Raw genomic sequence first — 14980 nt, 5'->3', positions numbered from 1 at the left:
CTCATGGACAACATTGGTTCTTAAAAATTCTTCTATGGATGCCTGGCTGGCTGATGATTGGAAATGTCCCACCATTGGAATGAGAATACCCTAGAGGCATAGAAACTGAATTTTGGGAGTTGACTCAAAGGGCATTTTGTTATTTAAATAACTATTCTATTCCCTGGCAGGATTTTATTATAAGCTTTGGATGCTTTTTGTTTTATGAACTATATTGGTCATTGTTCATACAGCATGTATGTTAACCGTGTGGATTTAGATGCAATCCTGCTTCCACAATTTCCTAACATATGATTCTTGAACAAATATATAACCTCTCTACACCATAATCCTTTCTTTCCCTATTCACTGTCCTTTTTTAAAAAATAACAACTTTATTGAGGTGTATTTTACATGTCATAAAATTCACCCATTTCAAGGGAACAATTCAATGATTTTATGGAGTGGTGCAGTAATTGATATAAATCAATTTATGGATATTTTCATCCTTTCAATAAGATTGCTTTTACCCATTAAGAGTTAATCCCCATTCCCACCCTGAGTCCCAGGCAACTACTAATCTAGTTTCTGTATCTCTACTTTTGCTTTTTCTGGCAATTTCATATAATTATAAATAAGTCATCTCTTAATGTCTGGCTTCTTTTCACGTAGCTTAATGTTTATGAGGTTCATCCATGTTGTAGTCTGTGCTAGTAGATCATTCCTCTTTAGTGCTGAATATTATTCCACTGTATGAATATATCACATTTTGTCCATTCACCAGTTAATGGACATTTAGCCTTTCTTCAGTTTTTGGCAATTCTGAATAATGCTGCAATGAATATTTGCGTACAAGTCTTTGCATGGAAATATGTTTTTATTTCTCTTGGTTAGATAGCTAGGAGTGGAATTGCTTGGTGAAATGGTAATATTATGTTTAACTTTTTGAGAGACTCACAAACTATTTTCCAAAGTGATTGCACCATTTACATTTTCACCCACAGTGAATCAGAGTTCCCTTTTCTCAGCATCCTAAACTAACACTTCTTATCACCTCTTATTTATTATAGCCATTCAGATATGTATGACATTTATGATTTTAATTTCCACTTTTCTAATTCCTAATGATGCTGCTCATTTTTTATCTGTATTCTCCTTAGTGAAATATCTATTTGTAGCTCTGCCCATTGTTTGTTTGGGTTGTCTTATTATTGAGTCGTAATAGTCCTTTGTAAATTCTGGATATAATTCCTTATTGAGTATATTTTTTGCAAATATTTTTCTCCAGTCTGCTGCTTGCCTTTTCATTCTCTTAATGGTGTCTTTCGAGGTGCAAAAGTTTTGAATTTTGGTAATGTCTATTCATCAATTTTTTAATGGACCTTGCTTTCATATTGTATCTAGGAAACTTTTGCCTCTTCTTATGTCTCAAAGATTTTATCCTATGTTTTATTCTAAAAATCTTATTGTATTTGCACTTACCTTTATGTCTAGGACCCATTTGAGTTAACTGTTTTATATGGTGGGGTCTAAGTTCATCATTTTTGGAAGTGGATAGCTAATTGTCTCAGCATCATTTGTTAAACCAACTCTCCTTTCCCAGCACCTTTGCCAAAAATCAAGTGACTATGGAGCTTTATGTCTGGACTCTTAATTCTCTTCCATTGATACATAGGTCAATATGCCAGTACCACACTGTCTTAATAACTATAGCTTTATAGGACATTTAGAAATTGGAAAGTCAAAGTCTTATTTTCTTCCTCTTCAAAATTATTTTGGTTATTCTAGATGTTTTGCATTTCCTTGTAAATTTTAGGAGCTGCTTGTCAATTTATGCAGAAGCAAAAGGCCTGTTGGGAATTTGATAGGGATTTCACTGACTCTATAAATCAATTTGGGCATAATTGACATCTTAACAATATTTGAGTTTTCCAATCTATGAACATGGGGTAGTCTTTAGTTACCTAGATCTTCTTCAATTTTCCTAAGGAAAGTTTTATAATTTTCTGTGTAAGGGTCTTGCACAAGGTTCCTAAATTTATTCCTAAGCATTTTATTCTTTTTGAAACTTTAATGAATGCAACCATATTCTTTATTTCATTTTCATAGTGTTCATTGCTTATTTAGAAAAATGCAATTGATTTTTGTATACTGATCTAGTATCCTGCAACCTTGCTGTTTTATTTATTCTAATAGGTTTTTTTGTGTGGTTTTCTTATGATTTTCTATATGCTGAATCATGTGTGTGATTAAAGGTAGTTTTGTTTCTTTCCAATATGGATGTCTTTTACTGATTTATTATTATTATTTTCTTTTGGCTAATTACACTGGCTAGAACCTACAGTACTATATTCAATAGAAGTGAGAGCAGATGATCTTGCTTTGCTTCTGATCTTAGAGGGAAAGCCTTCAGTCTTTCTCCATTAAGTATGATGGTCACTGTAGGTTTTATCACAGATGCCCTTTATCAGATTGAATAAGCTCTCTTTTATTCCAAGTTTGTTAAGTTATTAAGAGTTTTATCATGAATGAGTGTTTTGTGGAATGCTTTTCCTGTATATAATGGGATGATCTTATGTTTTGTCCTTTAATTATTAATATTATGTATTCTATTAATTGATTTCCAGGTGTTAATCTCATTTGGTCCTGGTGTAGAATTTTTTAAATATGTTGATGGACTTGAATTGCTAATTTTTTGAGAGTTAAACCTGAATTCTTATGATCAGTAAAAATGGAGATATTGCAGTAACAATTAAATACAATATATAATACATAATAATAAATACAATAATACATATCAAGTACCTAGCATGGTATCTGACACATAGTGAAAAGTCCAATTAGTGAGCATCATGTGGCTTATGCCATTGACAGTAAATGTCTTCATATGACATTTCATCTTATGAAATAATGGGAAATAACTGCATAAAATTAATCTGCTTAATACCAGAGCTATATTACATTCATGGGTGGAAGAAGAAAGGTAATTAAAATAAGAACTAACATTTACCTATTGCAAGCTATCTTCCAAGCTCTGTTTTAAGTATTTAATATGTATTAATTCACTTCCCAATTGCCCTGTGAGGTTTGTACCATTGTAGATGGGGATGTTGAGGGCTTATATAACTTCTTCCAGTTATAAAGACATTAAGGGGAAGAGCTGGGATTTGGACACAAGCAGTCTGGCCCCAAGACCATGTTCTTTACCACTATGTTATGTGCCATGCTTTGTGCTAATTACTTCACAAATGTTATACCTAATATACTCTTTGCCACATGGTGCATAAAATTACTACCAATGTGCAGATAACCTCTCTGAGTTTAAAAGATTTGCTCCAAATTCACATGTGATATTTAAACCCAGACCTATCTGACATTTATTTATTTATTTATTTAAGTAGGCTCCATGCCCAGTGTGAAGCCCAGTGCAGGGCTCAAACTCACAACCATGAGATCAAGACCTGAGCAAGATCAAGAGTTGGATACCTAACCTACTGAACCAACCAGGCACCCCCATATTTATTTTCTAATTGTATTTTTCTTAAGTGTGTTTTTAATTGATTCTTTGATGAATCAATCAATATAGTTTTTCTCCAAAACCTGAATGCTTTTAGAAGCAGTAACTAATATCAGAATTCATTTCCTTTGTTTTTCTAGATAATGATATTAGAACCGACCCTTGCTAAGGTAGAGTCTGAATGAAGATTTGGCACAACAGTTCTGCAATAGGCAGCAGGTTCTCCTAGTGTCATGATTTTCAAGTTTTTTTGACTGCAAACCATAGGAAGAAATATATTTTTCATCACAATCTAGTAGATATACTCACAGAGACATACATATTCACAAAACCAAAAGTTTCATAAGCAATGTTTTTTTCTGTGCTATTCAATCTATTTTATTTCTTTAAAAAAAGTGCTTGTTGGGGCGGCTAGGTGGCTCAGTTGGTTGGGCGACCGCCTTCGGCTCAGGTCATGATCCTGGAGTCCCGGGATCGAGTCCCACATCGGGCTCCCTGCTCAGCAGGGAGTCTGCTTCTCCCTCTGACCTTCCCCCCTCTCATGCTCTCTCTATCTCATTCTCTCTCTCAAATAAATAAAATCTTTAAAAATAAATAAATAAATAAATAAATAAAATAAATAAAGTTCTTGTTAGAACCAAACAAACTGATTTCATAACCCATTAATAGGTTATAAGCCACAACTTGAAAAATGTTGCATTGGAAATATTTTAGATCTCTTCCAATGCTCAGATTCAGATTTATCTCAAGATGGCTTCCATGAGACAGCTTCAAGCATGAGTGACTTCTTCGAATTTAGTTGGTAATCATACTAATTTATAAGAATAGACTCAAAATGTATGAAAGACCTAAATGTGAGACAGGAATCCATCAAAATCCTAGAGGAGAACACAGGCAGCAACCTCTGTGACCTTGGCCACAGCAACTTCTTGCTGGACACATCTCCATAGGCCAGGGAAACAAAGGCAAAAATGAACTATTGTGATTTCATCAAGATTAAAAGCTTTTGCACAGCAAAGGAAACAGTCGACAAAACCAAAAGACAACCAACATAATGGAAGAAGATATTTGCAAATGTCTTATCAGATAAAGGGCTAGTATCCAAAATCTCTAAAGAACTTATCAAACTCAACACCCAAAGAACAAATAATCCAATCAAAAAATGGGTAGAAGACATGAACAGACATTTCTGCAAAGAAGACATCCAAATGGCCAACACACACATGAAAAAATGCTCCACATCACTCAGCATCAGGGAAATACAAATCAAAACCACAATGAGATACTACCTCACACCAGTCAGAATGGCTTACATTAACAAGTCACAAAATGACAGATGTTGGCAGGCATGTGGAGAAAGGGGAACCCTCTTACACTGTTGGTGGGAATGTAAGCTGGTGCAGCCACTCTGGAAAATACTATGGAGGTTCCTCAAGAAGTTAAAAATAGAGCTACCATATGACTTAGCAATTGCACTACTGGGTATTTACCCCAAAGATATAAATGTAGTGATCCGAAGGGGCACTTGTATACCTGTGCCCCAATGTTTATAGCAGCAATGTCCACAATAGACAAGCTATGGAAAGAGTCCAAATGTCCATCAACAGATGAATGGATAAAGAAGATGTGATATATATATATATATATATATATATATATATATATATATATCACATACACACACACACACAGACACACACACACACACACACACACACACACACACACACTGGAATACTATGCAGCCATCAAAAATGAAATCTTGCCATTTGCAATGACATGGATGGAACTAGAGGGTATTATGCTAAGCAAAATAAGTCAATCAGAGAAAGACAATTATCATATGATCTCATTTTTATGTGAAATTTAAGAAACAAAACATGATCGTAGGGGAAGAGGAAAAAATAAAAGAAGACAAAATCAGAGAGGGAGACAAACCATGAGAGACTCTTAAATATAGGAAACAAACTGAGGGTTGCTGGAGGGGAGGGAGGTGGGGGGATGGGGTAACTGGGTGATGGGCATTAGGGAGGGCACATGATGTGATGAGCACTGGGTGTTAGATAAGACTGATGACTCACTGACCTCTACCTCTGAAACCAATAATACACCCTATGTTAATTAATTGAATTTAAATTAAAAAAATAGATCTGGTTGTTCTTTAAAAAAAAAAAAAGAATAGAACCTAAGGAATGTATGTATATCACACACACCCAAAGCTTGTGTTTTAACCTTTTCCTTTCCTTTCTTTAGTTCATTTATTAATTTGTTATTTTTTTTTTTCTACAGCTATTTGTAGAGGCTACATTTCAGGCAGTATATAGGTGCTCAGGAGTCAAGGATGAGTAAAAGCAGGCATGCATCCTGGTAGCATAGTGGGAATGAAAACAGTTAAGCCAAAAGCACACAAGAAAATATTTTCAAATTATGCTAAATTCTGTGAACAAGAATATGGCATTGTATGTAACAAGGTGACCTGATTTAATATGGAGTATTAGAAATGTCTCTGTGAGAAGTGTCACTTGGGCTGAGGGTGAAAGATGAAAAGAACCAGGCAGTGGACAGCATCGTGAACGTAGGCACGGACCACACCACATCACAGTCCTCTAAGGCTGGAGAGAGCATGAATTACTAGATGAGGGATGGAAGAGATCTAAAGTTAAGTCTGAAAAAGTAAACAGAGACAGGCCATACAGGATCCTATAGACAATGGAAAGAGGTGAAAGGGTTTTATGCGGCTGGATGATACAAGGCTCACAGTGTAAAAATATAACTGGGGTGTGTAGAAAGGACTGGAGAGGTCCAAGATTATCCAGAGAAAGCTATGAACAGCTACAACCATAGTCTGGGCCAAACATGATGGAACAGGGTGGAGTACATGGTAGTCTTCTATTGATTATCTCTTATCCTACTGAGCACACTGCAATGCATCTCATATGCACTGGGACCAGACTTAGTATTTTTGGAGCCGTCAGCTAAGAAATAAAAGTCATGGAAATGCAACAGTGAGTCTCTGTGATAAATGGACAAGGTATAAGGAAGCTCTTACTCTTTTATCAATAAATATCAGACTATGGTATGAACTTGCATGTTCTAGTTATCACCAAACTATATTTTGCCCACATATTTTACTGGATTTGGTTCTGTATAATCAAATACTTATCTTCCCTTTCTCTGAGAGTTTTTAAGATATCTATAAAGGGCTTCAAATCTGATGTGCTGAAGGAGAAAAATGATTCTTAACAGCAAAACCTGGCTCCATGATTAAATAAATTTATATTCATACTGGACAAGTGAAGCATGTTGTCTCTTGCCTGGGCTGCTTCTTTCTTTGATTAATAATCCCTTGCATGGCAGAACCCTGTTGTTAACTTGCCTATGACTGACACCTTTATCTGTCTGTTCTTGGAATAAAAATAGCTTCACTCAAGTCTCAGTAAAAATGGTTGTTCATCAGGGCGAATTTAATAATACCATTGCCCCTCCTTAGAGTTCAGTGGAGATGGGAGAGGAGTCCTCTGGTATGTCGCCAGGTTTCTGACCTCCCATGGTAGCTGAACGCAGTCAACAGCTGCCCTGTATGCTCGCTCGGTCTGCCTAGGCTGTTTGCCTTGACGTCTCTTCTTTTTTTGATACCCAAGCCTCACCCGTATCACCACCGCTACCCCACTTGCCACCAATCCGAACAGACCTCACTCACATCCCCTAAGGGAGCATTTGTTTCATTAGCTGAAAGCAGCTGAAGGTGCAACAGGTCCCAGGCATGATTACATGTTTTTTAGCACATCGATGCTTACTGAAAGACCTTTAAAACACAACAAATACAATGCGCAGTAGTGCAGAGGGAAATTTGTGAACCGAACAGCCTGGGTCCAGGAACTTTTTCTGGTGCCCATTAAACCTATGGCAGGGATGACCAGCCAGTCATCACACTGAGGTGAAGAATATCATTTCCAGAAGATTAACACCAAAAATGTATTCACTGTCAGATTTTTAAAAAAGCACCTCCTGTGTTTCTGTCTAACTCCCACAAGGGCTTCATTTCTGTCATCTTCTATGCGAATCAGTCTTCAGTGATAAAGTCAGGGACTGTTAGTCTTCATTAGAATGTTACTGCCTCAGATTAATGATTCATTGAATTTCTCTTGTTTCTTTTCCTTGCAAATCCCCATCTTCTCCTTTAGCACAATGATTGGTATAAAGAAGAAAAAATACTAAGTACGGTTCTTCAGTTATTGATAGTCTACATTTCTTTCCTGAGCAAAGAATTTGTCACCAGGAATTAGTTTGCATCCCTGGGCCTGCTCGAAAACACTTAATTCTTTGATTCAAATAAAAGTTTAAAATGTGATCTCAGTGACATTATGTCAAAAGAAACATGTCAAAACAGTGCTGGTTCAGAGAGCATTATTTTGCCTAGAAATCATGTCTTTGCTTTGAAGGAACAAAATAAATCATAGCAGCAGGAATGCATTTTTTTTTTTACAAGAGGCTCTCTGCAAACAGCAGAGGCCAGTTCTGCTCTCCCATGTCTCATTTACTCTTCCCATCTCTCCAACCCGTGCTCCCTCAAGTGTGAAGTCCATGCCTGATGGTACGTCCTGCTTAAAACTCTTCAATGTCACCCCAATGCCTACAGACTTGTGAAAAGGTACCTGTCATGGGATCTGCCCTGTGCTCGTCTCTAGGCTCAAGCTTCCCCTTCATACCTGTTGTTGTTTTTAGAGCAAACCCAAACTATTTTCCTTTCTCCACTCACACGATGTTCTTTCCCATGTCTGTGCTTAGTGCAGGCTACTTTTGTCTATCAAATCTTACTTTTGGACCTGGAGAACTCTTCAGCTCTACCATGTATTAGGTGTTTGACTTTGTGCATATTACTTCACCTGGCCTTGATTTCCTCATTTCTAAAGTGGGAGCTTAAGAGCAGCATTTGGGGGCCCTGGGGTGCCATTCATAGAGGGCTTCAGCACCTGCCCCAGAGAAGAGGCTCAATGGAGACATCAGTGACACTGGCTGTATTTTGTGCTTATTACTGTCACCATCCTTCAAAATGGAACTCAGGTCTCGCTTCTGCTGAGAAGCTTTCCCTTACCTCCCCATCCCAAAGTGAATTACTTCCTTGTACTATGCATTTTTTTATTGCCCTTTTATATCTTTTTCTTATCATTAATGTGGTACATGATTTGTTATAAGGTTGCTGGGCAATGAAGTTGATCATGTGGAAAAATGGGAATGAGAATGGTTCAAGGACACCTCCTAATTCATGTTTTATGGACCTCCTGCAATAGTGTGGTTAGGATATGATTGTTAATGGTAAGTGGACGAGTGGATTTTCTTTAGTTCCTGAGCTTTATAGCTTTGTAAGCTAATAGTTATTGAGGGCTTACTATATGTCAGGCAAGACATTAAATGTTCTATTTGTTCTTTACTATGACCAAATGTGGTAGGTATTCTTATTATTCCCCTTCACACATGTGGAAACTGAAGGTCTAGGATCACAGAGCAAAGATAGACCATCTGCAACCAAAGCTTGAACTCTTCGCTAAAGAACACTCTGTTCTGATCTATGAGGTGTCATTTGCCTCTGGGACGCTATAGTGTGCAAATGTATTTAATACACTTTCATTTCTAATTCTATTCCAGGTACTCCTTCCAAGATGAGGAGGATATGTTCATGGTAGTGGACCTCCTGCTGGGCGGGGACCTGCGTTATCACCTGCAGCAGAATGTCCGTTTCCAGGAAGATACGGTGAAGCTCTTCATCTGTGAGCTGGCCATGGCCTTGGACTACCTGCAGAGCCAGCGCGTCATCCACAGGTCAGTTAGGTCCAAGGGGACAGCCTCGCACTGAATGTGCAGGAGAGAATTCACAACCTGGTGCATTCAACAAGTTCTTGTTGAACATGACAGATAATCCTCACTGAACTCTTGCAACAGTCCCTTAAGGTAGTCTTACTGTCCCTCTTATGAAGATTAAAAAAAAAAAAAATGAGCCCATTGAGCTTAATTTGCTCAAAGTCACAGTTAGTAAACAATAATACCAGAATCAATGAGTATTGGCACTAGACAAAGAAAAGGTGACATACAAGAATGTGTCTCCTTCACTTGTGGAATCTGTGTTAAATGAAACAAAGAAATACACAAGTAGCTATAAACCCTAACAGACAATAGACAGAAAAGGATAATACTTTAATTTGTAGATATTGGTAGGTGGGCTGCTTGAGTGGCTCAGTCGGTTGGGCGTCTGACTCTTGATTTCAGCTCAGGTCGTGGTCTTGGGGTTGTGGGATCAAGCCCTGTGTCAGGCTCTGCACTCAGCGGGGAGTCTGCTTCACATTTTCTCTCCCTCTCCCACTCCCTTCCACTCATTCTCTCCCTCTCTCAAATAAATAAATAAAATCTTAAAAAAAAGATATTGGTAGGGTTTTTTTGTTTGGTTTTTATTTAAATTCTAGTCAGTTAACATATAATGTAATATTGGTTTCAGGAGTAGAATCTGTGTGATGTAAAGATATTGGTACTTTTAATGATGATTTCCTATATAGTGTCTCAATCTCTATAATAACCTGTGATAAGTGATCAGAGCAGGTATAGTTGGACCATATTAAATATGAGAAAACTATCATTTGGAGATACTAATTATCATCCAGGGTATTTATGAGAATTTTTTATTAAGTTTCTAATTTTAATTTCAGTATAGTTAACATATAGTCTTATATTAGTTTCAGGTGTACGGTATAGTGATTCAACAATTCTGTACATTACTCAGTGCTCATTAGATAAGTGCACTCCTTAATCCCCTTCACCTATTTCACCCCCCCACACCAACCTCCCCTCTTGTAACCATCCATTTATTCTGTATAGTTAAGAGTCTGTGTCTTGGTTTGTCTCTCTCTCTCTCTTTTTTTCCCTTTGCTTATTGTTTTGTGTCTTAAATTCCATGTATGAGAGCAATCATATGGTATTTGTCTTTCTCTGACAGACTTATTTCACTTAGCATTATACTCTCTAGCTCCATCTATTTCATAGTACTGGAAGTCCTAGCCACACCAAGCAGACAACAAAAAGAAATAAAAGGCATCCAAATTGGTAAGGAAGAAGTAAAACTTCCACTATTCCTGGATGACATGATACAATATATAGAAAACCCTGAAGACTCCACCAAAAAGTACTAGAACCGATTCAGTAAAGTCAGTAAACCTAGGTCTCTCTGAACCCAAAGTCATAGCTCTGTCTACTATAATAACTTGCATTCATTACACATATGAAATATATGCACATCATTAAGTACACATTAAGTACACATCATTAAGTGAAAAATCAACACATGTGAGTCTGCCACTTATTTCTAATCTTTGAAGAATTTGCTAGGTTTTTAAGTATGTTTACATCTTTACAGTGTAGTAAAAATTTGGCCAAATAAAATATTTGCCAACCATTAAGTTGATGCTTACCTAAAATTTATCTAGATTAGTACAGAGCCTGTGGGTGAAGATATAGCATAATTTATAGATCCTTTGTGCAGGCACTATGGAACAATCTGTGTGTGTGTGTGTGTGTGTGTGTGTGTGTGTGTGTGTGTTTGTGTATGTGGCCTTGACCCTGTATACTTATATGCTCATTGTTTAATTTCCTGTCTTTCGGAGGACCTATTTGTTTTGGAATCGTGCTATTCAGGCAACAGATGAACAGAAAGCAGACCAGTTAATCATGTAGGATCTTGGAAGTAAATGAACACACCCGGTGTTTTGTCAGTAACTGGGAAGCCTGTTCCCAAGCAGTCTTTCTCCCATACTGACTTTCTGGTCCCCCCCAGTTCTTTCTAAGGAGGAACTTTCCTATTTGCAGTCTATGGTGTCCTTCTCAGGGTATTCATGCTCATTCATCTGACCCAAGATTGCCAACCCACAATCTGGTTGGGTTGCTGACACTCTGGATCTCAGAAAGGAGGCAGGTATTATGAGAAGTCCGCATGGCTACAAGTACCTTTCAACTTTCTTCTTTCCCTGTTTGAATCTGGGCCCCTGCCTTCCTCCTCTGGGCTTCATTTGTTCTGCCCTATGCTTAAAAGTGTGTTCCAAAAGGAATTCAGGAGGGGAAAAAAAAAAAAAAAAAAACAGAAAAGTCAGCACAATTTGTACCCTAAGGAGCTTGCTAACACCAGGCATCGCGGTCCGTTCCTTCCTCCCTTGCTCTCTGTTGCTCTCATCATTCTGCCACTTAAATAAAAAACCAAGGATTAACTTTTTGCCTCTTGGCCTTTCCACACTCACAATTATTACTTCATGCCCATTCTCAGAAGAGCCTCTTTGTACTAAAGTGTCTCCTCACCATGGCAAATGAATGCAAACTCAGTGACATTCTGAGCATGGTGTTAAAATGAGAGGACATCTTCTTGGGGTCAGAAAATAATGCAGGTGTATTTCTGTTGTCTGTAAGGCCCCACTGCACTTCCCATGTGTTATGTATGTATGTGTATATATACACATATATATGTATTTTTTAAAGAATTTATTTATTATTTGAGACAGAGAGCAAAAGCCGGGGTGGGCAGAGGGAGAGGGAGAAGCAGACTCCCCGCGGAGCAGGGAGCCCGACGCGGGGCTCGATCCCAGGACCTGAGCTGAAGGCAGACGCTGAGCCGACTGAGCCACCCAGGCGCCCCACATGTGTTACATTTGATAGGCAACTGTAGCACTTTGTACCTCTCCTGAGGAGCTGTGACATGTTTACGAGCAACTACTTAATATCTGCTGCTCTCCTACAGTGTAAACGTCATGAGTTAGGGCTCGTGCGTTTTGCTTTTCACGGTATAACCAGCATGTAGTGAAAATATGAGGGAACGAACACTACCTCAACCATACAAATGATTGACTGAAAGCCAGATTTACAAATAACAAAGACAAAATTAAAATACAAGACATTAAAGCCAAGAATTTCAGACCTACCTTGGTCTTCACATGGAGTAACCATATAATTTATCATCCAAACCAGACTACCCCTGAAAATGAAAGGAGTTGCTATTAATAATTATGCTTGGGCAACGAGCAAACCCATAAGTGTTCTGGAAAAAATCAGGACATGTATCAACATCATTAAGGCTTTTCAAGACAGTAGTGACCAAATAAACATGTTAATTGGGAGATTGCCTGGATAATCATGGCTTTCTGCCTCCAGAGTACCAAATATCAAATTGAGAAGGAGTCAAGTGGCTTAAAATACAGAGACACAGTAAAGTAAGCTGTGTTCCTTTGTCTGAGGCGTTAAAAGGATAATAATGATGGCACTCCAAGGCTCCCGCTCACGGGGCAGAGTTAAAAGCGTGAAGAGCAACAGGGAAGAAGGACAGGCTTTCGAGTACTCTAATTCTCTTTTTAAAATCTTTCTTCAGGGGCACCTGGGTGGCTTAATCAGATAAGCACCTGACTCTTGGTTTCAGCTCAGGTCATGATCTCACGTCATGAGATCAGCCCCACATCCACACTTAACATGTAGGCTGTTTAAGATTCTCTCTCCCCTTCTCTCTCTCAAAAAAAAAAAAAATCTTTCTTCAAAAAAATCCACAAAATTCATGCTAGATTTGATGGAATCTAGGGTAACAAAACATCTTTCAGCTACTCAGAGAATTGGATTGTAAGACACATCCTGAGTTCTGAGTTTTTGCAGTGTGAATGAAGAAAACAGAATCTATGAAATTCAGTCGCTTCCTAAGACAAGGAAAGACCATCTGCATATATAAAATGTGTGACTTCCTAATTTCAGACTCAAAACAACATTTTGTCTCTGGACACGGTAGAAGATTCAAAATCATCCCCATCAGTCAGCAAATGCGGGGCAGTGGCAACAGTGGGCTGCCATTTACTGAGGGCTTCCCGGGGCGCAGGTGCTCTGCCGAGCACTTGTGATTTATTTCATTTCATCTGCTCACAACCAGGAGGCTGAGGGTGTTACTGTCCCCATTTTACAGTCCAGGAAACTGGTTTAGAAAGATGAAGTAACTCACCCAAGGTCGCATGGCTAACAAGTAGGTGAGGCATCACTGAAGAAAATGCAGATGTCTTCACCATTCTCCCCACTCGTGGTGGTCAGCATGGTTGTGGCTTGGGGGGGTGGGGGCGTTTGGGACAAGGTGAGGCATGGCCACGGCCTGCAGGTACTCAGTCTGGGGGCCCAGGTGAAGATGGGACATACGGAACCAACTGACGAGAGAGCGGCATACAACTAGACGCTAAATTGTGCGAGAAAGCCTGAAGTACTTCAGACAAGATGACGGTTTGGGGTGACAAAACAAAGTTTCTTGAGAGCTCGGAGGATTTATAAAGGGTTTTCACAATGAGAGCAGAAAGAAGAGTCCAGTCTATGTCAGAGGCAGCGTACTCTGAAAGCACTCATTTATCTCCCTGTGTTACATAGAACGGTCTCTGTTTTTAATTTTTTCTTCATGTTGACCTTCCTGTCGGCAGTGTCTACTTTAGTTATTTTTTTAAATACCATAAATACTATTTCTTTCATAAATTCCAAACAAGACATAAAGGGGGGGTTGTTTTATTTTGTGTACCTTTTTTTTTTAACCCACTGACTTTAATTTTTGGTAGTTTCCTAAATGTGTAGAATATTTAGCTGCTTGTCCTCAACTTTAGAAACTTCCTTTTCTACAGTTGTTGTGAAAGACACAGGATTGCACACTAAGCATTAATTTTGAATTGTGTAATTGGACACTTTTCTTAGCAAGATGTCAAACATTTTTCTATGAGGACAGCTTGAAAATCAGCGTAGTTTCCAAGTGATGGCCAGTTTCTAGTTCTAGTAACTTACATTTAATCAGGGAGTAAAGATTTTAAAATGTAGACACAGTGATTATTTGCTTTTATGAAGAAACCAATGAAGAAAACAAGGAAAATGAAACCCGTTGGAATCCTTCCTATGGGGATAGTACTATTTGCTTGGTTGATTGGCACAGTCTCTCCAGTGACTAATGTGATAGAAAGTAATGATTAGGGCCCAAAGACAAATTTGTATTCACTCCCTGGTCAGATGTTAAAGAAGTCTCAATTACAAATCCACGCTAATGAGGCGAATTGGAAGAGTGAAAGAGTAAGTTATCCTGGATCAAAATGCTATTTGTGAAGGAACGTTTGATCGTTTCTTTTCCTCTTTGTAAGGATTACCCCGCTCTCCTCAAGTTACATATATACATATATATATATATATATTCCCTGCTTTCCGAATCCTATAGGAATGAGATGAAACTCTAAGGAGGCAATTTGTAGAGATAACTGCAGTACGACAGAGAGTTGAAAACATTTCATCTCCAGCTGATTCCAGATGTATGGAAGGAGGAAAAAAAGAAAATGTATGATTTCCCAAAATAGACAGGATGGTATTTTTATTCATCACCTTTGTCTTCTTGGCTATCGCCACAGGAACCAATAACTGACACTCAGGTTCATCTCAGACCCTCCAGAAAGAGACACATAGGAA

General features: G+C 38.2%; 1 protein-coding gene across 2 annotated transcripts in view; it reads left to right on the top strand.

Moving 5' to 3' along the window:
* STK32A (serine/threonine kinase 32A) overlaps window positions 1-14980 on the top strand; it is a 125666-nt gene that overhangs the window by 54050 nt on the left and 56636 nt on the right. For both annotated transcript variants that reach the window (XM_036065734.2, XM_036065732.2), the window contains exon 5: window positions 9143-9316. In XM_036065734.2, coding sequence (XP_035921627.1) covers window positions 9143-9316 — 174 coding nt within the window. The remainder of the gene's footprint in view (window positions 1-9142; window positions 9317-14980) is intronic.

The sequence above is a fragment of the Halichoerus grypus genome, chromosome 2, assembly GCF_964656455.1.
Source record: "Halichoerus grypus chromosome 2, mHalGry1.hap1.1, whole genome shotgun sequence".
Taxonomy (NCBI): domain Eukaryota; kingdom Metazoa; phylum Chordata; class Mammalia; order Carnivora; family Phocidae; genus Halichoerus; species Halichoerus grypus.
The sequence above is the reverse complement of the archived record's forward strand: the minus strand, read 5'-3'. Positions and strand labels throughout refer to the sequence as shown.